Source organism: Cebus imitator, unplaced genomic scaffold, assembly GCF_001604975.1.
Source record: "Cebus imitator isolate Cc_AM_T3 unplaced genomic scaffold, Cebus_imitator-1.0 Scaffold91, whole genome shotgun sequence".
NCBI classification, from domain to species: domain Eukaryota; kingdom Metazoa; phylum Chordata; class Mammalia; order Primates; family Cebidae; genus Cebus; species Cebus imitator.
In genome coordinates, this window is record NW_016107406.1 from 844,752 (window position 1) to 867,948 (window position 23,197).

General features: G+C 37.9%; 1 protein-coding gene across 4 annotated transcripts in view; it reads left to right on the plus strand.

Annotated features, from left to right (window-relative positions):
* CPEB4 (cytoplasmic polyadenylation element binding protein 4) overlaps positions 1-23,197 on the plus strand; it is a 79,173-nt gene that overhangs the window by 46,980 nt on the left and 8,996 nt on the right. Inside the window, exons 3-5 of one of the 4 annotated variants that reach the window (XM_017535099.1) lie at positions 7,903-7,953; positions 18,542-18,565; positions 20,472-20,645. In XM_017535099.1, the coding sequence (XP_017390588.1) occupies positions 7,903-7,953; positions 18,542-18,565; positions 20,472-20,645 (249 nt within the window). The remainder of the gene's footprint in view (positions 1-7,902; positions 7,954-18,541; positions 18,566-20,471; positions 20,646-23,197) is intronic. The other 3 variants (XM_017535100.1, XM_017535101.2, XM_017535102.2) reach the window with 3 other exon arrangements.

Consider the following 23,197-nt stretch of genomic DNA (forward strand, 5'->3'; position numbering starts at 1 on the left):
TTTTGAGATGGAGTTTCACTCATTACCCAGGCTGGAGTGTAATGGCGCGATCTCAGCTCACCACAACCTCCGCCTCCTGGGTTCAGGCAATTCTCCTGCCTCAACCTGAGTAGCTGGGATTACAGGCACGTGCCACCATGCCCAGCTAATGTTTTGTATTTTTAGTAGAGACGGGGTTTCACCATGGTGACCAGGATGGTCTCGATCTCTTGACCTCGTGATCCACCCGCCTTGGCCTCCCAAAGTGCTGGGATTGAAAGTTTTTTTCTTTAAGTATGTTGAATATTGGCCCCCACTCTCTTCCGGCTTGTAGGGTTTCTGCTGAGGGATATGCTGTGAGTCTGATGGGCTTCCCTTTGTGGTTAACCTGACCTTTTCTCCTTCATTTCAACCTTAGTGAATCTGGCGATTATGTGCCTTGGGGTTGCTCTTCTTGAGGAATATCTTTGTGGTGTTCTCTGTATTACCTGGAATTGAATATTGTCCTGCCTTGCTAGGTTGGGAAAGTTTTCCTGGATAATATCCTGAAGAATATTTTCCAGCTTGGATTCATTCTCTCCGTCACATTCAGGTACACCTATCAAACGTAGCAGATTAGATCTTTTCACATACTCCCATATTTCTTGGAGACTTTGCTCATTCCTTTTTACTCTTTTTTTTCTAATCTTGTCTTCTTGTTTTATTTCATTGAGTTGGTCTTCGACCTCTGATATCCTTTCTTCTGCTTGGTCAATTCGACTGTTAAAACTTGTGCATTTTTCGCAAAGTTCTTGTGTTGTGTTTTTCAGCTCTATTAATTCATTTATATTCCTCTCTAAATTGTCTATTCTCGTTAGCAGTTCGTCAAACCTTTTTTCAAGGTTCTTAGTTTCTTTGCATTGGGTTAGAATATGTTCTTTTAGCTCACAGAAATTTCTTATTATCCACCTTCTGAAGCCTGATTCTGTCAATTCATCACACTCATTCTCCATCAGGCTTGTTCGTTTGCTGATGAGGAGCTGCGATCCCCTGAAGGAGGAGAGGCATTCTGATTTCGGGTGTTTTCAGCCTTTTTGCACTGATTTCTTCCCATCTTTGTGGATGTATCAACTGTCTTCTTTGTAATTGCTGACTTTCAGATTGGGTCTCTGAGTGGACGTCCAGCTTGTTGGTGATGAAGTTATTTCTGTTTCTTTGTTTTCCTTCGGCCAACGCCCCTCCCCCAGAGAGCTGGACCTTCCCGGGATCAGCTGTGCTTGCTGTGAAAATCTCAACCGTCAGGGTTTCCAATTGCTGTTTTTTTGTGGGGGTGGGACCAGCCGAGCCCAATCACCTGGCTCCCCGCCTCGGAGCCCCCTTTTATCCTTTTCCTAATTGAACAGTCGATTATCCCCCCAAGTGCCCCAGTTGCCTGTCGAAAAGGCACCTGGATCTATGCAATTTCCCGTGTGGCGACCGCGCCGGCTGAAACAGATGTGCTGAGATTCGTGGTGCTTTCTTGCCCGGGAATCTCCTGACCTGGCTCCCTGTTTCAGTCCCCCTTTCAATCAGCTGAATGGTCAACTCTGCCTTCCTGGAGCTCCAAACGCCAACTAAAAGGGCACCCAGTCCCGCATACTCTGCACTGAGAACAGCCGCGCTGGAGGCCGGCAAAACAGCTGCACCGGCCAAAAGAGTTGCACTGGCAACCCGTGGGGCTCCTCCGCCCGGAATCGCCTGATCCCTGGGCAACAAAAATTCATCTGGAAGTGTGGCGTCCACTCACTCCCTGTGCCTTCACTGGGAGCTGCAATCCTGAGCTGCTGCTAATCGGCCATCTTGGATCCCTCTCCCGTGCATTAGAAATTTTTAATGGTGGTCACTGAAGACTCTTCCACCAACACCCTTCTTTTCTTTGGAGTATCCAAATTTTTATAGGGTGAATCAATCAAAAGTCAATTCTTAAAAATTTTATGCTACCTGTCACTTTATAGGACTGTCTGATTATGTTTTGGAGAACCTTGCAGAGTTATTTCCTATTATCATTCCTTGGCCTTGGCCTGTATCATGTTGTCAGCATTGCTGGCATGACTCTGAAAAAGAAAAGGTTATAGACAGCATGAAATCTAATTGCACTGGAAATACGTTTGATATTTTTCAGTGTTTGTGTTGTTTGAAATGGCAGCATTTATTTTATTTCCTGTTGAATTATCAATAGCAGTAATATTTGGGTTATTCTTTAGAAAATAACTTATTTTACCTAATTAATTAAAGTAATACATATATGTGCTGCTAATGTAAAAGAGTATTTCCTCTAGTCTTTTCTCCTTTTTATTTTTTGACTCGGGTACTTTAGTTAGTGTCTTCAAAGGATATACTAGTACATACTGTTCTTTTTAGCACCTCCTCCCCCCACTTATTCTAAGTCAGTCTGTTGGTAAATATTGGTTCTCTCCAACTGGCAAATGCTTAGCGTAGAATTGCCTACTTGATGTATGGATCTCTTGTAGGTTGTAGGATTTGGTAGTGTAGATCCCCAGAGTCACACTATATTCTGTTGCCTATATTTGGCTAGGTTGAATCATGTCACCAAATATAGCCTATGCCTTCTGCATGATGTATGCCAGGCTTCTGGCTCCAAATTCTACAGCTGGCCTCCAGAGACTAGTACTTTTCCTGTCATAATGTTCCCTAAGATTAGAGCTGCTGACCAGGCAGTATTTTTTGTATTTATAGCACAATCAATAACAAGAGCCTTCAAAGATTGAATTTTACCCATCAAATAGGTTCACATGCCGAAATCCTAATGCCTTCCTTCTCCCTTGAGGAATTAAATTCTGAATGTGCCAAAACCTGGATAATGATTAAAGATAGATGAGTTCTCAGCTGGGCGTGGTGGCTCGTGCATGTAATCCCAGCACTGTGGGAGGCTGAGGTGGGCGTATCACCTGAGGTCAGGAGTCCAAGACCAGCCTGGCCAACATGTTGAAACCTTGTCTTTATAAAAATACAAACAAAATTAGCTGGGCACGATGGTGAGTGCCCGTAATCCCAGCTACTTGGGAGGCTGAGATGGGAGAATCTCTTGACCCCGGGAGGTGGAGTTTACAGTGAGCTGAGATTGTGCCATTGCACTCTAGCCTGGGCGACAGAATGAGACTCCATCTAAAAAAAATAATAAGATAAAATAAAAGATAGATGAGTTCTCAAAAATTCAACCAAACAAAACAACAGGCAGGTACTGGGTTGTATAAACGATATCTCAATTATTTTTATTTTATTATACTTTATGAAATACTGGTATTTTGAGTTCAGTGGAATGAACTCATCAAATGCTCACCTGGTACCCAAACGGGAAACTCAAGATGCCTAGGTATTAAAAGTTCTAATTCCAAAGGGGGCTAGAGAGATAAGAAGGTTAAGCCAGAAGCTGAAATGGTTAGGTAAGAAAGTTAGCTGTTGCTTTATAGCTACAAATAAAATTAGGCGAGTTTGTTGAGATAAGAAGGTTAAGCCAGAAGCTGCTTTATAGCTACAAAAAAAATTAGGTGAGTTTTTTAAAAAGATGTTGCTTTGTTGGGAAAGATGTCTTGGAAAAAAGTGAACCTGAAAAAAAAAGATTTGAAATGATCCTTGAGAAAACTTATGTCTGCGCAAAAGCCTGCACGCCCACAGATGTTTACAGCGGCTTTATTCGTAATTGTCAAAACTTGGAACAACTAAGATACTCTTAAGTAGGTGAATATAGATAAGCAAACTGTGATCCATCCCAACAATGGACTATTATTAAGTACTAAAAAGAAATGAGCCATCATAACCATGAAAAGATGTGGAGGAACCTTAAATGCATATGTCTAAGTGAAAGATGGCAATCTGGAAGACTGCATACTTTATGATTCCAACTGTATGATAGTCTGGAAGAGGCAAGTCTGTGAGACCATAAAAAGGTCAGGGGTTGGGGGTTGGCAAAGAGGCATGACTAGGTGGAGCACAGAGGATTTTTAAGGCAGTGAAACCACTTTGTATGATACCATAATGGGTGGATACATGTCACTGTACATTTGTCCAAACTCCCAGAATGAACACCAAGAGTGAACCCTAACATACGCTTTAAACTTTGGGTGTAACAAATGTATAGGTTGTTGCAAAAGTAATTAATTGTGGTTTTTGCCATCAACCTATACCACTTTAGTGGGGAGGTTGATAATGGGGTAGGCTATGCCTATGTGGGGACAGGGGGATATCGGAAATCTCTGTATCTTCCTCCCCATTCTGCGAACCTAAAATGATCTAAAAAAAAAAAGATGTATTTATAAGTATGCAAATATGTTTCTATATAAGCACATATTTGTAAATAAACATATATAAACTACATACACACCCTTCATTGGGAACACGTAGTGAGGGCCACTGTCTCAGACATGTGAGGGGATTATCAAGTAGCTAGCCATGGAATAGAAAATCTATAGAAATTTACACCAATACAGCAGAGAGGATATTAGAACAGAAATAAAGGAAAAAGTACAAGGAGAATGCAAAAAGGTTGTAGATAACCAAATTCCCATGGCACTTTTAATGGGAGCTTTTGGAAGATTTCCAGAAAGGAAAATGATATGTATTATCCATAATAAATTATGGACAACTCTTTCGATATTTTAGTTGTGGAGATAATTTACAGAAGAGTAAGCACACAGGTTAGGGAAGCATTATGAAGGTTAAAAAAAGAAACAGTTTTCTTAGGTACTGCCTATATGTTAAAATATAAGTAGAAAGAATAACTGATTGTTTAACAGAATGTCACAGGTGTAGTTGCTACTAGAGACCACAATTGATTCTAGCCTGACAGGAATCATATCACAAGGCTGGATCAAAAAAATTAGAAACAAGTATCACTTTCAGAGTTCAACTATGAACTTTGCCAATGGCAGCGCATTGTGTCTTAGCTGGCGGGTAAAATGACTTTAACTTGTAAGGCCAAGGGACAGGGTAAGTGTTAAAGGTCACCTACTTTGGTTGTGGGAGGTCTCTTCAGGAGATATGTAGTGAGTTAATCTCATAATTGAATTAAGGGACCGTTTTGTTACTGTCAAGCTAAAATATTCTCTTTCTCTTTAAAAGGTACCCAAAAGATGAGTTTCTGATAAAGTGGAACTTCATTTGTAAAACTTTATTGTGAAACCAGCCTGTTTGTCTTTTGGATTCCTATTATTATCCTCCCTTGGGGCTGGGTGAGGTGGCTCATTCCTGTAAACCTGGCACTTTGAGAGGCTGAGGTGGGAGGACTGCTTGAGCCCAAGAGTTTGAGACCAGCCTGGGTAACATAGGGAGACCCCCCCACCCAATTTCTACAAAAAATAAATTTCTGAATGGTGGCATGTGTCTATAGTCCCAGATGCTTGGGAGTCTCGAGGTGGCAGGATCACTTGAGCCTGGGAGATTGAGGCTGCAGTTAGCTGAGATGGCACCACACTCTACTTCAGCCTGGACGACAGAGTGAGACCCTGTCTCTAAAAAAAAAAATAATAATAATAATAAAAATAATAATTCTTCCTTGGCATCAAATAAGAGGCATTATGGTTCATATAGAACAGCCTTGGTTTCTATTGCAATGTTAGCATTAAATAATTAGAATATCTTTTTAGAGATAATAAAACATTTCCTCTTAACACTTCAACTAATGTTTTGAAATATTTTTTCTCTATATTGATTTAGACATTCTTTTGAAAAATGTTTTACTATAAATGAAAGTGTGTGATAGCTCTTACCCATTTACTAGAGAGTTTTAGAAGCACAGAATCCATATATATGTCCCGTTACAGAAAATCAGCTCCTACTTTGTGATTCAGAAACAGTACTCTGTCCCCACCCCACAACTTTTTTTTTTTTTTGAGACAGAGTTTTGCTCTTGTTGCCCAGGCTTGAGAGCAATGGTGTGATCTTGGCTCACTGCAACCTCTGCCTCACAGGTCCTGCCTTAGCCTCCCAAGTAGCTGGGATGGATTACAAGTGTGCACCACCATGCCTGGCTCATTTTTGTATTTTTAGTAGAGACAGGGTTTCACCATGTTGGCCAGGCTGGTCTCAAACTTCTGACCTCAGGTGTTCTGCCCACCTCAGCCTCTCAAAGTGCAGGGATTATAGACATGAGCAACTGCACCCAGCCCCCCACCCCACAAGTTTTTAACAAGGTCATGTTCTTGTTCCTAGCATCTCAAGTCTATCCTTTTAAAAATATATACTTGTGACAGACCATAGATCCAGACTGTAGTTAAAAAGCAGCCTAGATAGAATTCAGTAGCCTAGATAGAATTGGGGTGCTTGGCTGTGTACATTAGCATTAAAGTATGAAACCAATTTTTAGGAAGAAATTGAAATATTGAAATTAATGTTTATCTTTTTTTCTTCCATTTCCATTCCTACCCCCACTCCCTACATAGGAATAAGCTGAAATTTAAACGGAACAATTACCAACTTAATTTCTTTTAAGTCCTTTCATTTGGTTTTAAAATTGTAGGAAAATTATAATGTTCAGAATTTATCCAGACTTCAAGTTTTGGATATGGATTCATTAAAGTTGCTGGCAATAGAGAATCGTTTCCTCTTTTCATGACATTAGTTCATTTCTTTGGAGACTGTTTCAAAGAAGCAGCATTTTAAAACATGGAAGACCTTAAGTTCCTTTGTAAAGAGTTGTTACTATGTAGCTGTTGGATTGATGGGACCCCATGTTAGCTGTGGTTCCCAGAGTGTTCAGTGGAACTAGGTGCAGTCTTTGCTGGCATCCTGGAAGGCCTACCCCAGTCGTAAGCCATTGGAGAACCTCTGTTTATCCGTTTTTCCTTAGCCTTTGGGTGTCATGGTTCTGTGGGTTTGGTGTTCAGACTGCTGTTTCCTAAGGGAATGTTTGTAGTTCTGAGTCACTTTAAAATTCCTGTTCTAAATCCTGATTTATAGAAGGTGGGACTATAGTAGAGAACTACCAACCAGGTCCTCCTATCCATTCCCTAGATGAGGAAGACCTGTTGAGTGTTCTGCAGTCATTCTTCTTAAGGCGGGTGCAGGTGGCATGTAGGGTTTGGAGACTTAAAAGTGTTGCATGATGATTCCTATTTTATAACTTACAGTATAGAACTAGATCCATATGTGTACTCAGTAAGGATTTGTAGTATACTCAGTTTACATGTAGAAACTCTTCCAAAACAGAAATGTAATTACTTCAAGGTAGAGAAACCCCACTGCCATTCCCTGTCTTGTGTTTGTGGCTAGCAATCTGGAAGACAGTTCATCCAACAAAAATTTTAGTACCTTTGCAAATTCTTTTTTGAGGGATATCTTGGGTGCCCATTTTAGTTTCAAAAGTAGATTTTGACACACTTCAAAATTTACAGGAAAGTAACCCAGCATTTAGTGAGTGCTTGCTGTGCCCTGGGCTTTTGATATATTTTGTCAGATGTAAGTTCAGTGAAATGTTCTTCTTCCCTCTGAGAATGTTCCCCCAATCCTGAAATTAAACCCATTAGCCTGTCTGTACATGTAGGCATAATCGTGGCACTTTTCTTATGAGTCACATAGGAAAATATTACTGCCAATTACATACTTTCAAAAGTAACAAAACACTACTCAAATGAAGAAAAATTTTCACATTTATTGGGGCAGAAATGTGAAGATTGTCATAATGAGTTGCTGTTACATAATGGTATAAAGAAAATTACTTTGGATGGGGATTTGCAAATTAGAAGGACTTAGTAGTTAAATATGAGAGATACTTTCTTTTTCTGCTTTGAAACTTTTCCTTTTTAAATATTGATGAACATGCTGATTGATATATCCTCTGATTCAAATACCTTGCCTATTTGAAAGCAAGTCAGTTCAGCTCTGTTATTGAATAAGTTTAAACCATCTATGAAAAAAGTAAATTTAGTAACGGCCTTCTTTTACCTTCAGGTCGTCTAAACTATTCATATCCAGGATCCGATAGCTCTCTGCTTATTAATGGTAAGTGATAATTGATTTACCCTAGTGAAGTGCACAGAACTGATATAGTAGTTGTGCTTCAACAGTGGAGAAATGACATTAGTTTGTTCTGTAATGATAATTATAAGTTGCCATTAATCTATCAGCTATTTTAAGAATAATTCTTTTACCTCAAAATTGTGGCAGAAACTTTTTTTTTTTTTAATTTGAGGGCCAACTGATTTTCTGTCCTTAACTTTCATTTATGAGAATAAATGAAAATCCCATAATGATACTGAAAGACTGGCTTTATCTAATATTAGCTTCTGTAGAGTGACCTTTGAAATGTCAACATAAAAGCCATTTCCACGTGGCTGGAAAAATGTTCCAAGAGGAAAGGGTAAGCAGAGATCTAAAACCAGAAAAAGGCAGCCTAAAACCACAGTGCTTGACATTGCATAGGACAAGGTCATTTGCTGTTTGCTGTCAAACGAAAACAAGAAAAATGAAGTTTGATTGGCTTTTCAGTGCCTTCATTAGACTCTCCTTTCCTGTTCTAAATACTGCTAAGATTCTGTTGAGTTCTCTTTTTATGTGCATAGTGAAGCAAGCTAAGTTTCACCAGGAGGAGGGAACATTCACTTACAAGAATTTTAGTGTCTGTTTTTTAGTATCATGGTCTAAAACAATGGGGTGAAATACAGAGGTCTTGTTTACTTCTTTTCTACTAATTTACTATGGAATGTAAATTTTCAAATTTCTGTGTGTAGAAAATGCCTTCCATTTGTCAAGGCTCATTTTCAGCCCCACACCTCTAAGAAGTGTTCTGGACTAAATAGCTGTATTCTCATCATTCCCAAAACAAATAAAAATAAAAATCCTTCCACTTCTTGATTTTAGTATGTTGTGAATTAGGAGTTAAAAATTATTTTTATGATGATCTCCTTTTTGGCTAGTGTTTGAAATCAATATGTTGTAGAACTTAGGATTGTTGAGCCAGGAAAAGTTAGCAGGAGATTCAATTTATGAGAATTGCTGGGTACATCAGATCTTCTGGAGACTAAATAGTTTATAAAACCTCACTTGGTCATCAGATGCAGGCCTTTTATGCTACAGTGCCAGAAATAATGCCATAATATAATATTCCAGCATAAATGTATTAGGCCAAAAACCAAACCCTGTGGTGACAGTGGCATCAGGATAAGGAGAGCATAAGGGACACACACACACACACACACACACACACACACACACACACACACACACGTAGAGTTTACCTTTACCTTTGGAACTAGTTCGAGTCAGGTCCAAGTACTGGAAATTGTAGTGAACCAAAATTTGGGGTACTGCTGTGTCATGATAGACAAAGTGATCAACTCTTCTTTGTCCCAGTTTCCTTATGAAGGTGTTCCTGTTGGATTAGTTGCCTCTGGGGCCCATCTTTGTTGAGGGTTGTTGAGAAAAGTAAGCTCTCTCTAGTGGGTTTTCCTTAAAGCTAAATTCACTTAAACTAGGAAAAAAAGTCACCTGTAATCCCAGCACTTTGGGAGGCTGAAGCAGGAGGATCACTTGAGCCCAGGGATTCAAGACCAGCCTGGGAAACATGGTGAAACCTTCTCTCTACAAAATATTTTTAAAAACTAGCCAGATGTGGTGGCACATGCTTGTAGTCCCAGCTACCTGGGAGGCTGAGGTGAGAGGATTGCTTGGGATCCGGAGGTCAAGGGTGCAGTGAGCCATGATTGCATCATTGCACTCCAGCCAGGGTGACAGAGTAAGATGCTGTCTCAAAAAAAGAAAAAAGTATACTATTATGAAATTGCCTTTCCTTTTATCTTCCTTACTATCCTTTCTTTCATAAATAGATCATTTTTAATGATCTTACTTGTCAATGAAAAAATAAAAGTAACTCTTCCCCAAAATATTTGTTTTTAGATTTTACTGGTCCATGAACTCTAAGAGAGGACTAGATAGTTTTTAATGTTGCATACATGGAAATTTTGTTTATTATAAAGGTATACTGACTTGGGTTAGCATCACCTCATACTGAAAGATGTGAAGATAAAGGACAAAGAGAGATGTCTTTCTTTTAAGAAACATCTCTTGCTGGCTCCTCAAGCAAAACCCAGGAGTGTGGGGTTATGATTGCCATGATCTCAGGTCTAGTATTGAGCTTCGTGGGGCCCCAAAACTTGATTTTGTCAGATTCGATCAAGGATTAGTTTTTCAGTAACCAGCCAGCTAGGACCAGATGCCAATTTATTAATTTATGATGAAACATAAAACTTCCAGGTAGAGCAGATGCTGGAGGTGACTGCTCCACCGACCTATTCTGTCTCCAGTAGCAAGGTCCAGATCATAGCAGAAGATTGCCTGAAAGTCATGAAATTAAAACTAGGTGGGGAGGAGGGGTGTTAAGACAATGTTTTAGTGACCTTGATCAAGATGTGCACATTATCCATTTTGTCAGTCATGTTTGTGAAATATCTTCTAGAGTGGATCACGTCTGTAGACAAATTAATCTCATTTATGTATTGATTCTTAGTAGCTTTTCTCTCACTTTAGCTCAGGTTTTGGGGGTGCCTGTATTGCAAATCTGGCATAATGAATTGTGCTTAGTGGATTAATTAAAGATTTACAAATACTACCCATCCCTTAGGGTTGTGGTGAACATTAAATGTGTGTAAATCACTTAGTATAGCACCTGGCACATAGTAAGTCAAAATAAGAGAATTGGAATAAGTAGTATTTTTGGTTAGGAATTAATGTCGTTCATTAATCTGATAGGGCTGCTATGATAAGTATTGCTTCTTAGTAGCTGAAAATATATAAGAAAAAAATACAGAACAAAGGATTAATATGGGTTTGCAAAAATTGTTGAAAGTTGAAACTGCTTTTGTTGTCTGTCATAAGGTAGATAACTTGAAACTATGCACCTTAAAATGCATTTCCTTCGTGTCTTGTGTCCATGCAGCCTTTTCTTAAAACTGAAAATAAAAGCCTAATTTATGTTACTTTATAGTCAGTCATTACTTAATTTTAAGACTGAAAGGTGCTATAAGGAGCTGTTCTTCTTTGTCTACCATATCTATTCAGGCTTTTAAAAACCTTTAATAAGGTAATTATATGGCCACTCTACTCTCTTTCAGTGCTAACTTTCAGAGCTTTTTCTTCCAAGTATCTGTTGAAAACCATTTCTTGTTTTGTTTTGATAAAAATGTAGAGCAGCTACATGTAAATGTAGAGAAAGGGAATGTTCTCCTTCTCACATGAACATTTGAATTTTGACTGTGATTTTTATTTTATGCTTTCTTTTGGAATTTTCAAGCAACCTCAAAGCTTTTGGAAAGAGGTTTAAATCCTCAATGAATAAAAAGAAAATCCCCTCACCAGCCTCTTACTGGAAAAATAATAACAATAATTGAAAGAAAAAAGTCAGAGTAATCAACCAGTTTTCAGTGGTTTATATTGGACTAATGTTGTAATTTGCCTGTACAAAGATGTATAGGTTGTATTCATTCATGGATTAAATTATCTTTTTCCCCTGCTCAATCATCAGTTTTCCTACAGTTTTATACAGATACCTTCATATACCACTCATGTTAAAAGGCAATGCCAATATAATTCAACAATGATTGATAATTGTGTTAAGGCTGTTACAGAATTTTTCATTTATTGCTGTGTTGTAGAGATTTTTTTGAGCAGCAATCTTGGGGAGAGTTTTTGGATTTTCAATGTATTTTTAAAACCAAACTTTCTAAAGTACTTTTTGGGTGCTATATTAGTTTGTTAGGGCTGCTATAATAAGTACCAGTGACTGTTGGCTTAAACAGAAATTTATTTCCTCACAGTTCTGGAGGCTAGATGTACAAAATCAAGGTTTCACCAGGGTTCATTTCTTTTGCGGCGTGTCTCTTTGGCTTGTTAGATAGCTGTGTCGCCACATGGTTTTTTGTCTGTGTATGTCTGTGTCCTGATCTCTTCTTATAAAGACACCAGTCATATTGGATTAGGGCCCACCCCAGTGACCTCATTTAACTTTAATTACCTTTTTAAAGACCCCGTCTTCACATATAGTAACATCCTGAGGTACTGGAGGTTAGGACTTCAACATATGAATTTGGACAGGAGGGAGGGGGTGGAGGGTGGCCACACAATTCAGCTCGTAATAGGTGCCTTTTACTAGTAAATTTCACGTAGCAGGGATATAGTTAGAATGCCCATTTTATGGTTATGAAAAGCAAGTCTGAAACTTAGTTTCCCAGTTAGGTGAGAGGAAGTGCTAAACATAGGCCAGTTACCTCAAATTCCTTTGGAGTATCTTGGCTTAGCTCTGAGATAGACATTGGATTAAAAGATTAATTTTCCTCTTACCCAGCTTGAAGCTTTATTTTACCTGAGAAACCACCATTACCTCTGAATAAAAATGCTTGTGTATTATACTTTTTTTTTCTCTAAGCTTTCATTCCACTGCTTTGGCCCTCAGGATTAACTACTTTAAAAATTAAGCTTGGGGCAGGAGAAAGTTATAGAGCAACAAAAAACCTGTTAAGTTTTAACAACTCATGTATGTATTTTCTTTCCTTTGAGGAAGAGATTAAAGATCTTTTAAAGGTAGCACAGAACAACATCTCTTTCTCTCTCTCTCTCTTTTTTTTTTTTTTTTTTTTTTTTTGTGTGATGGAGTCTCACTCTTTCATCTAGGCTGGAGTGCAGTGGCTTGATTTCCAAGCTCACTGTAGCCTCCATGTCCCGGGTTCAAGTGATTCCTCCTGCCTCAGCCTGCCAAGTAGCTGAGATTACAGGCACCTGCCACTATGCCCAGCTAATTTTTGTATTTTTAGTAGAGATGGGATTTCACCATGTTGGCCAGGCTGATCTCGAACTGCTGACCTCGAGTGATTGAACTGCTTCAGCCTCCCAAAGTGCTGGGATTATAGGCGTGAGCCACTGCGCCCAGCGCAACATCTCTTAATTATAGTTTTTTGGAATGAAAGGAGGAATATTGTTTGCTTGGGAGGGGGAAGAAATCTATCAAAAAGGAAGTATAATTTACCCAAGAGAAATGTAGATGATGGTCACTTACTGAAAATGTATGTCATATGGTTCTAGTTGCTACAGTAAGGAGCATGTTGAAAAATCCCTTCGTTGAAAAGATAATATGAAATATATTGTAAACTCTAAAGTGCTTTACAATTCTTATCCTTAAAATGATAATGAAAAGCTGAGAATAATTGTCGAAGATCAAACTAAGAATATATGAATATGAATTTACTTTTGGGAAAGGGAGGAGATTATTTATTGAGTATGTGACTGTCTGACCATTACATATACACATGATGTCCTTCATTATTCCCTCATTTGCTCCTCATTTTTATAAATAAAAAACTGAGGGTTTGAGACATGAAGAAACTAGAGTTGCATTCTCTGCTCTTTTCTAAGGTAGGCCTTATAAATAATAGTGTCTTTATCATATCTTATGGACATTCTTTGAATGTTGTTGTACCAAAAAGCTAATATAAGCATAAGCCAACATGACATAGGAAATTCGAAGTATAAAGCATATGTAAATTAATTATGTGGCAGTGAGCCTGTTAAATTAGGGATTCATCTATAAAATTATTTAAAATGTTTCTTTTAATCTTTGTGGAATTATATACTTTGATCTTTGTAATGATTGTGTCTGCTTTTTGATTCTACCATCTTTATTCTTTTGTTCATAGATTAACTCCTTTTAGCTTCAAGTTTTTGATTTATAGCTTTTCAACTGACTTACTAATTTGGCTAAGTTCCCCACTCCTCCTCTCGTATATTTTCTTTTAGTCCTAATGGAAAAGTCAGCTTTTTTGGTTTGGTTTTGTTTTGAGACAGAGTCTAGTGCCGTTGCCCAGGCTGGAGTGCAGTGGTGTGATCTCAGCTCACTGCAACCATCACCTCCCAGGTCCCAGCAATTCACCTGCCTTAGCCTACCGAGTAGCTGGGATTACAGGCGTCTGCCACCACGCCCAGCTAATTTTTCCATTTTTAGTAGAGACGGGTTTCACCATGTTGGCCAGACTGGTCTGAAACTCCTGACCTCTGATGATCCTTGCCCCCACAAAGTGCTGGAATTATAGGTGTGAGCCATGCCTGGCCAAAAGTCAGTTATTTGATAGCATCTTATCATGTAAGCTACACCAACTTTTTTTCCCAAATAGAATTACTATCTGCCTTCTCACCATGGGGCAGTGAGAGGTGCACAAATGGAGAGCCTAAAGTAGATCAGCATAACCTGAGTAGGATCCATTTTTTCATTGTCCACTAAAACATAGTAATATTTTATCCTTCATGACCTGAAGTCCTATTCTTGACAGAATTGATTAGATGCTCTCACGTAGGAAACCAGGCTTTTGTATGAAAGTAATGTATCATTTGCTTATTTTAATATTAGTACCAAGGAGAAAACCAAAAAGGTCCATTAACAAATATAGCTATATAGCATATGCAATAATAATAAATTCAGATGGTATAGAAAGGGATAAAACAAGAAGTGAAAGCCTTTTTTCTTATTTCCAGAAGTTTTTCTCTCCAAAGGTTCTTGTGGTTGTTTCTAGAAAAACTATTTCATGGCCAGGCACAGTCGTTCATGGCTGCAATCCTAGCATTTGGGGAGGCCCAGGTGGGTGGATTGCTTGATCTCAGGAGTTGAGACCAGCCTGAGCAACATGGCAAAACCCCATCTCTATAAAAATCAAAAGAAATTAAAAAGTAAAAAAAGTAAAAAGATTTTATGCCTATTCCTTCATACCTATTTATATTTTCTTTATTTTTAAATGTACACAGTAAGGATTCTACAGTACACACTTGGACACCGCATGCAGGCCACATCTTAGAGAGCTTTAGGTACATGACCATGAGCCACATTTAAAATAAAATGACACATTCTCAGTTAATAGGGTTGCTCCTTTGAAAAAAAAAAATAAATAAATAAAAATGCCCTGTACTCGGTGTTTCTCCTTTTGAATGTATGGGTACTTTGTTTCTTTTTGATTATTACAAATGTTGCAACAAATGAGAAAAAGGTACTTTTAATAAGATAAATAATGTTTTATTTTTATAAAATGGGAGGGGAAGGAGAAAGTGGGGAGGGCCCTGAAAAGTCTTTCTGTACCTTCTTTGTAAGTCTGGTATTACAGATTAATGGGTATTCCCTTTCCTAAAGGGAATTTGATTGTGCATATAGGGCTAATAACAAGGAAAGGAAGCATTTGTAAGCAGTCCTATAAGGACATTTTGGTGATAAAGTATTTATCAATAGATCTAATAACATGTCCAGAAGTCATAAAAACTTATGGCCATAATAGTTTGAGTGCCCTCCCCCCTTTTTCTTTAACATTCTTGAATCCTGTTAGTTCTGAACATTAAATTATTGAGGACTTTATAAATCAAAACTAAGCTGGGCATGGTGGCCCACACCTGTAATCCTAACAGTTAGGAAGGCTGAGGTGGGCAGATTGCCTGAACTCAGGAGTTTGAGACCAGCCTAGACAACAGGGTGAAAAAAAAAAAAGCTGGATGTGGTGGCATACGCCTGCAATCCCAGCTACTCAGGAGACTGAGGCAGGAAAATTGCTTGAATCTGGGAGGCAGAGGTTGCACTGAGCTGAGATTGCACCACTGCACTCCAGCCTGGGCAAAACTCTATCTCCAAAAATAAAAATAAATCAAAACTAAGAAGTAAAAATAAAATTAGATAAACATGTAAGTAATAGTCATTTAAACTTTGATGGGGACTGGGAGATTTTTATTCAGTGGTAATAGCGTGGATTTAAAAAAATCTTTTTAAGAGTCTACTTTTTGGTAAATGAAGGAAAATTCTGAGCATAGTTTTTGCTGACTTGGAACTTTTCCAAAACATAGATTTCTTTGAACATAATTAAAGTCATTTTTTAACTTAACTTCCTTGGGTATTTGAGAAACATCAAATAGCAAGCAACATTTGCTAGTCATGAGACTAGAAATCTGTCTGACATTTTCCTCAGAAAAGCAGAGAGGATCTATATTACAAGTATTTCATCATAAAGTGTGTGCCACTATAATTTTAAATAAATGAGGAAAAGATGCTTAGTGTATCTTTTTTATACAGGATAAAGTGGCATTATTTAGCATTCTATTAATAACTGGGTTCCAGTTACATAGATTTGTTCAATTTGTAGAAAATTCATTGAACTTACAATTTATTTTTGTGTATATGTCATATGTCAAAATTTACATGAAAAATAATGTATAAATATTACAATAAGTGGAAATAAAAACTACACATTCTTGTTTTGCATGTTCCAGAATGTCATTGTTTTTATTTCTTCAGTATTAATTTACATTAATTACCTGATTTGATTGGGCAACTTTTATAGTTGTGAACATTGTTCACTTACAACCTGTTTTCTCTTAATATGTGAAAATGTCTACATGGCTTTCAGAATTTAATCTCAGAATTTAACCATAAATTATTTTATATTGACCAGTTTTATTTTACAGTATATAACCAAAGTTTGAGAGCACACATTTGAAGATTTCGGAAGTATTTGATTGTAACTTTTGATCCACAGCCCTTACTACTATTCCTGAAATTATTTATTTTTGAAATAACGGAAGCTGTGAGAGTTTTCATGTTAATTTTGTAGCTTATAAAAGCCTGTTCTTTTCAAATATCTGTTTTCTCTGAAATCCAAGCAGCATGAATCAACTTTTTAAGATTGACAGCACCAAGATTTTCAAATCATTACTTTGTTTCCCCAAACTCCCTTATCTGTGAAGCAGTTGTATGAATAGAATGTTCTTAAACAAGCATCAGCTTTTGTGATGCTATTTGTCTTCCTAACTATTGTCTAATTAAGTCAGAAAATACCTAGCCCTCCCCAACCCTCTAAACTTAAGACCTATTAAAGTGAAAGCACAACTGCTTGAGGGAGATTTTACGTTGTGTGAATCCATTTGCTCAAATATTTTGGTGAAATCCAGGGCTATCTAAGTGTGGCAGAAATAGTATATTTTGGTTTGAGATATAATTTCACTTTGGAAGATACTCACATAATACTTCTGAGCTATACTTATTTAGCATTTATCTAGAAGAATAAGAAGAAAAACCTTGACCAGTTTATGAGCTTGTGTAGTGATTTCTTAAAAGAGCTATACCTTCTCACTCAAAAACCTATCCTAGGCTGGGTGCAGTGGCTCATGCCTGTAATCCCAGGACTTTGGGAGGCTGACATGGGCAGATCACTTGAGATCAGGAGTTCGAGACCAGTCTGGCCAACATGGTGAAACCCTGTCATTGCCAAAAAAAAAAAAAAAAAAAATGAGCTTGGCATGGTGGCACTCCCCTGTGGTTCCAGCTACTCGGGAGGCTGAGGCATGAGAATCGCTTGAACTGGGGAGGCAGAGGCCACAGTGAGCCCAGATCGCACCACTTCAGCTTGGGCAACAGAGCTAGACTCTGTCTCCAAAAAGAAAAATCCTATCCCAGTTTACTGTTGCAGTCTCATCCCCAGCAAGTCCCCACTTGTTCTACATGCTTCTGTTCTGGCCACCTTTCCCTGAATGCTACAACACCCCCTGCCTGTAACGCTGCTGGGCCTGGAATGCCCTTCCTTTGTTTTTCCTTTAAGGGCTACCTCAAATTCCCTACCCCCACCCCCAACTTTTTCATCAGAGCCAGTTCTTCCTCCTCTATTTCTGTTGCACCTACTGCATAACTAGTATAACAATAGGCATGCTACACTGTTGTTTGCTTCTGTGGCCTGCTGGCATTAAAAGCTGCTGGTTCCTGGAGGTCAGGGTCATTCACTATTTACTATTTATCCACAAGATCAGGCATTCAAGAAATGTTTGTTGAATAGAATTGAGTTGTTTGGATAGGCTGGGCTTATAAGTGCCAATTTGTTTCAGGGAAGACATTTTCTCAAAGGTTTTCTGATTTAAAATTTATACTGTCGTTTCCTGAGTATTCTAGTGGATTATTAATTACCTTTACTTAGCCCCTTGACTACAACCTACATGGCAATAACAATACCAAATCTTTTACTTTTCCAACATTTAGGACTTGGTAGAAGACTTGATTAGGGATAGGAAACTGTTGGCTAAAATGAAGTTGATGAATTGCTTAAAGATTTCATTTGTTACAATTTTTTTTATAAGGGATTAACTGAGGAATACCGTGAAATTGGTATTTCTCTTCTGGCGGTAAAAAAAAGTCATGAATTAAATATTGGTATATCTACTAAATTGCTAGTTAGCAGCGAATTCTAAGGGAAAACGTTATTAATATGGTAATAATTGGTTTTGATCTTGTTGTATACTTCCTTAATTTCATAATAGTTTGAACCTTGGATAACAATTATAGCAAAAAGTTTCCCCTGAAATAAGTAAGATTCAATGAAGTTTTACAGTGTCCTTGAAGAAATTTTAAAAATGCACAAAATTGGCCTCTTTCCATTGAATTCTTGTTTTTGAGACATGTACCAGGAAATGAAGAATATAGTCACAGTTTTTTATTTTCAAAAGCTGGTAGATGAAATCACAGTTGATTTTTTTGACAATGTTTGAAAGGTTTTGTTTTTTTGTTTTTGTTTTTTTCTCATTTGACATGCAGCAAGGACATATGGGCGAAGGAGAGGTAACATTATTGTTTCTAACTTTTAAATGTATCACTTGTATTTGGAGAGGACCCAAGCTTGTTTAATTTCTAACCTTTGTGGGGAAGGGGAGAGGGAAAATGAAGCACAGCTTTGATCCTTACATACTTTTTGTGTTACAATTAACATTTTAGACATCATTTGAAGGAGTTAAGGAGCTCTAAGGAAATTTATCAGAATGATAGGATTTGAATCAAAACGATTTCCCTGTGTTATATTAGAAACTCAATTTATTTAAATCTAAAGATTTGCTTTTTTTTCTGAAAGGAATTTCTTAGAAAAAAATTAAGAATCTTTAAAAAGGAAAATATAGTCATACCAGTCTCAAAATACCTCATTATCTTGGAGGTTTAATTATACTTAAATGCCTTATGTCTACGTTTTTTTCTTTTTTACTAAGTAAACAATATATGTGGTTTAAAATGAGATGAGCTAAATAAATGACTAATCCTGTAAATTTCAAACATTGGGCGGAAAAGCTCTAGAAATGTTAGGGAATTCTAAATAATCATTTCCTAGAGGTGCCTCAATAAAACTTATTATTGGCACCTATAATTTGCCTTTTTACAAGAAAGTAAGACAGTTAAATAACTTAGATTTAAAGGATAAGTGATTTTTTAAGATCATTCACGAAATAACCTCCAGTTTTATAATGTTTTTGTCTTCACTTGACATATGCTATTATAGGATAAATTTGTAACAAATATACTGTTATTATTTGTGTTTAGTGATGGAAATTGAAGACAAGTATGGCAAAACCTGGAATGTTTCTATTAAAGTAAGAGCACTTGAGATACATTTCTAGAGGATCCATTAACAAATTCCTCATGTAGTACCTAGAATTAAATTGGCAGCCAGAAAAGTGCTAAAAGAGCGCTTGGGAGATTCTGTAGCTATTTGTAGCTCTGTGTTTTCCTTATGATTTAAAAGTTTGTATTTTGCTGTCAGGTAAATATGGAAAGACTGTTACACATATTGGCATCTCTGGTGTTTCCTGCATATATATTCTGGATGATAAGATTTTCAAACAGCAAATTTAATGACTAGTTTTTAGAAATTGATAATACCCTTAGCAAGCTGATAATTACCCAGCTAATAATAAATATATCTTTAACATGCCTAATAATCTTAAATTCCATAAGACTACACAGTGAAATTGGAATATAACATTAAGTAGGTTTTGATTTTATCCCATTAGTTAAGGTAAACAAAAATGAGTGGTCACTTTAAAAATCTACTTGTTAAGTTAGCCAGGTGTCATGGCACATGCCTGTAACCCCAGCTACTTCGGAGGCTGAGGTGGAAGGATCACTTTAGCACAAGAGTTTGAGGCTGTAGTGAGCTATGATTATGCCACTGTACTCCAGCCTGGGTAAAAGAGCTAGACACTGTCTCAAAAAAAAAAAAAAAAAAAATCTACTTGTTCATTTTAAACACATTCATAGAGGAAATTGTGCAGGCTATATTGTTTGATCTTTTAAAGAAATGTCAGTGATTCAATGTCTTATAGCCAAATTTAATACTTAGTGTCCATGTCTAGGTTGCCAGTGGCCATGGGGCCCTGCCAAGGGAGTACAGTTCGCTGCCGACTGCTTGCTAAAGCGTGCTCTCCCCTCCTGTACTTCAGTTCACCTCACTGAAGTTTCTGGATCCCAGTGGAATACTGGAGTAGCCCTCGATTAATATTTAACCATGTGCTTTCTCTCTGACTCAGTTGGGACTTTTAAGTTGGTTGGGAATTCAAGAGTATATAGCTAAGTGATTCTATTACTCAGTGAGAAAAATAAAAGCAGCAGTTTTATTGAATCTGCTGTTTCCTTGTTTCTCATGCATGATAGTGGCTAGGAACATTTTCTGTTACTGTTTTTTCCCTGCTTTCTATTCCAGGTCAGTCTTCACTGTTTCCAATGGAAGATGGATTCTTGGATGATGGCCGTGGGGATCAACCTCTTCATAGTGGCCTGGGTTCACCTCACTGCTTCACTCACCAGAATGGAGAAAGAGTGGAACGATATTCTCGAAAGGTGTTTGTGGGCGGATTGCCTCCAGACATTGATGAAGGTATACTTGGAAATAACTGTTTATAGCAGGGTACCCAGATGGTGGCACACAGTAGGAAACTCATGGATAGTGGTTGTTGTTGTTACAATAACAGTCTCATCTGGCCCCAGTAGTCAGCCCTGATTGTACTGTTCTCTTGTCCTACCCTCCTATCATGGCATATAAGATTAATTTATAGAAGGGAGGAGAGCAGAGTTGTGCAAACCAACTAAAGCAAGGGATTGGACTGCATGAAAAGGAGTAAACATCACTGGGAAAACGTCCAAGGGATTCAGTTGTTGTGGGGATACATGGGTACTAACTGCCTTTTTGTCTGCATATGCTACTTTGGACAAATTCAGTGATGTATTTTTCTTCTTTTTTCCCCCATATTTTATGAGTGCTCCACGAATATATAGTTTATTGTTTAAAATCTTAGACTAAGCATGAACTTTTGAAAAATATAGCCTACAGTTGTACTACAAGAAAGATAATCTTATTTAAGGTAGTAAACAGGATGGAAGATCCCTGCTTACATAGAGTTTACATTTTATTGAGGGAAGGCCCATAATGTATAAATATGCAAGAAAATACTAGAGAGCAAGTGTTTAAAAGCAAAGAGCAGGATGATGTAATATAGTGATGCAGGAGTTTTTTTAAATTAGGTGGATAAGAAAAGCCTCTTTGAGGAAGTGATATTTAAGCCGAGACCTGAATAAAGAGCCAGCCATGCAAAGGTTTAGAGGGACTTGTTCAGGAATATGCTGTTCCTCCATGGGTCTCAGTGACCCTAATAAAAATCACAGTAGCAAACCTTACAGCAATCACCTATCCTTGGTCACTTTCCTCATTTCTTTTGTCTCAGTTTCCTGAATGAAAATGGAAATACACTAAATCATATTATGGAGAAGAAAATAGATTTCTTTCTTTCTTTTTTGAGATGGAGTCTTTCTCTGTTGCCCAGGCTGGAGTGCAGTGGTGCGATCTTGACTCACTGCAGCCTCTGCCTCCTGGGTTCAAGCAGTTTTCCTGCCTCAGCCTCCCAAGTAGTTGGGACTACAGGCGCACGCTGCCTGGCTAATTTTTGTATTTTTAGTAGAGAGGGGGTTTCCCCATGTTGGCCAGGATGGTCTTGATCTCCTCACCTTGTGATCCACCTGCCTTTGCCTCCGAAAGTGTGGGATTACAGGTATGAAGAACAGATTTCTGTGCACATGTCTAAGATCTAATAATAAGGTTTAATATCTTCACAGTTAGACTGGGATCACACTTATCAAGTCACTTCATTTTCTTTAAGAGTATTTATCTTTTGGAAGGTTGAGACAGAAATGGTTCTAAATGTCTTGGTGGAAGCTATGCTGAAATTTCAGGGTTGTCTGAATCAATCTCCATCCTGCCCTCAGCATAGCTTAAAGAATATTGTGTTCTGCAGAATTGTGCACTAAAAATTACAGGGTTTATGGGGGAAAATAAGGTTAAAGATAAATCATTTAAAACCTAATGAACTTTGTACCTGAAACACTAACAAGAAGAGAATTAGTACCTTGGAGATAACTTGGACATTTCAGGCAAGTAGCTCAGCACACTTGGGGCTGCTTCAGGGAATATTGAAAATGTGCAAAACCAATAATGCAGAAATGTTGGCTTGCAAGCGTGGAGACAATGCAGATGGAAACAGATCTTTGAACACCCGAGGAAGCACAAACTAAACTGTTGGGAAAGAAGAGCCCTGGAAGGTTAGGGGCATATCTCTCTGACAAGGAAATTCTTGTTGCTGTGCTTATTTTTAATTTTCTTATAATAGAGCTGGGAGAGTTTGTACCTGTACATCAGAGAAGTGGGGGAGTTTTTCCTTTTCTGATGAAGTTTATAATTCTTTCCTCACTATGCTAGCTCACCTTGCCTAGGAAAAATCATTTATGAACCAGTACAATTCCATGTTTTACTGACATTGCTCCCTGTTGATTAGACTCACACAAACTAAACTTACTGTAGAAACAGGTGTCATAGCAGAGGAGACTAGACTATTTCACAGTATGGGGGAGATGAAAACAGCTCTAACAGACTGGAATTTAGACATACTCCTTATCTTTCTTTTCTGTTCTTTTACCCTGCCCTATTATCAGTTCTTACCTACACCTGCTTACCTGCCCTTTCTAGAAGTCTCTTTGAAATTTATTGTTTTATAATCTCATTAGTGTCCAAATATATAATGTAGCATAATTTGTGTCATTTAATAGCAAAATATGGTCAGGTCTTCCTTGTCTATCATTTTTTCCCACTCATCCCTTTTTCCCCCTCCCTTCCTCCAAGGCTGAGATAATGCTGTCAAGGAAGTGGATTGGTGACAGGGGAGAGGTCTCACGTAGAGGGGATGTGTATGCATGTGTGTGGAAGGGTTTGCTCAGAGGCCTGAGCAGCAGCACAAATGGTATCCGAGAAATCAGGGCGACAAGAGCCAAGGCACAAAGGTGGAAGGTAGAGGAGGCTAGTAGGGTAGAGACAAGACTGGTTACATTGAGCAAATTAGTGCATATTGTACAGGTATTGGGAGCTAGGTGTCTTCCTGTGAG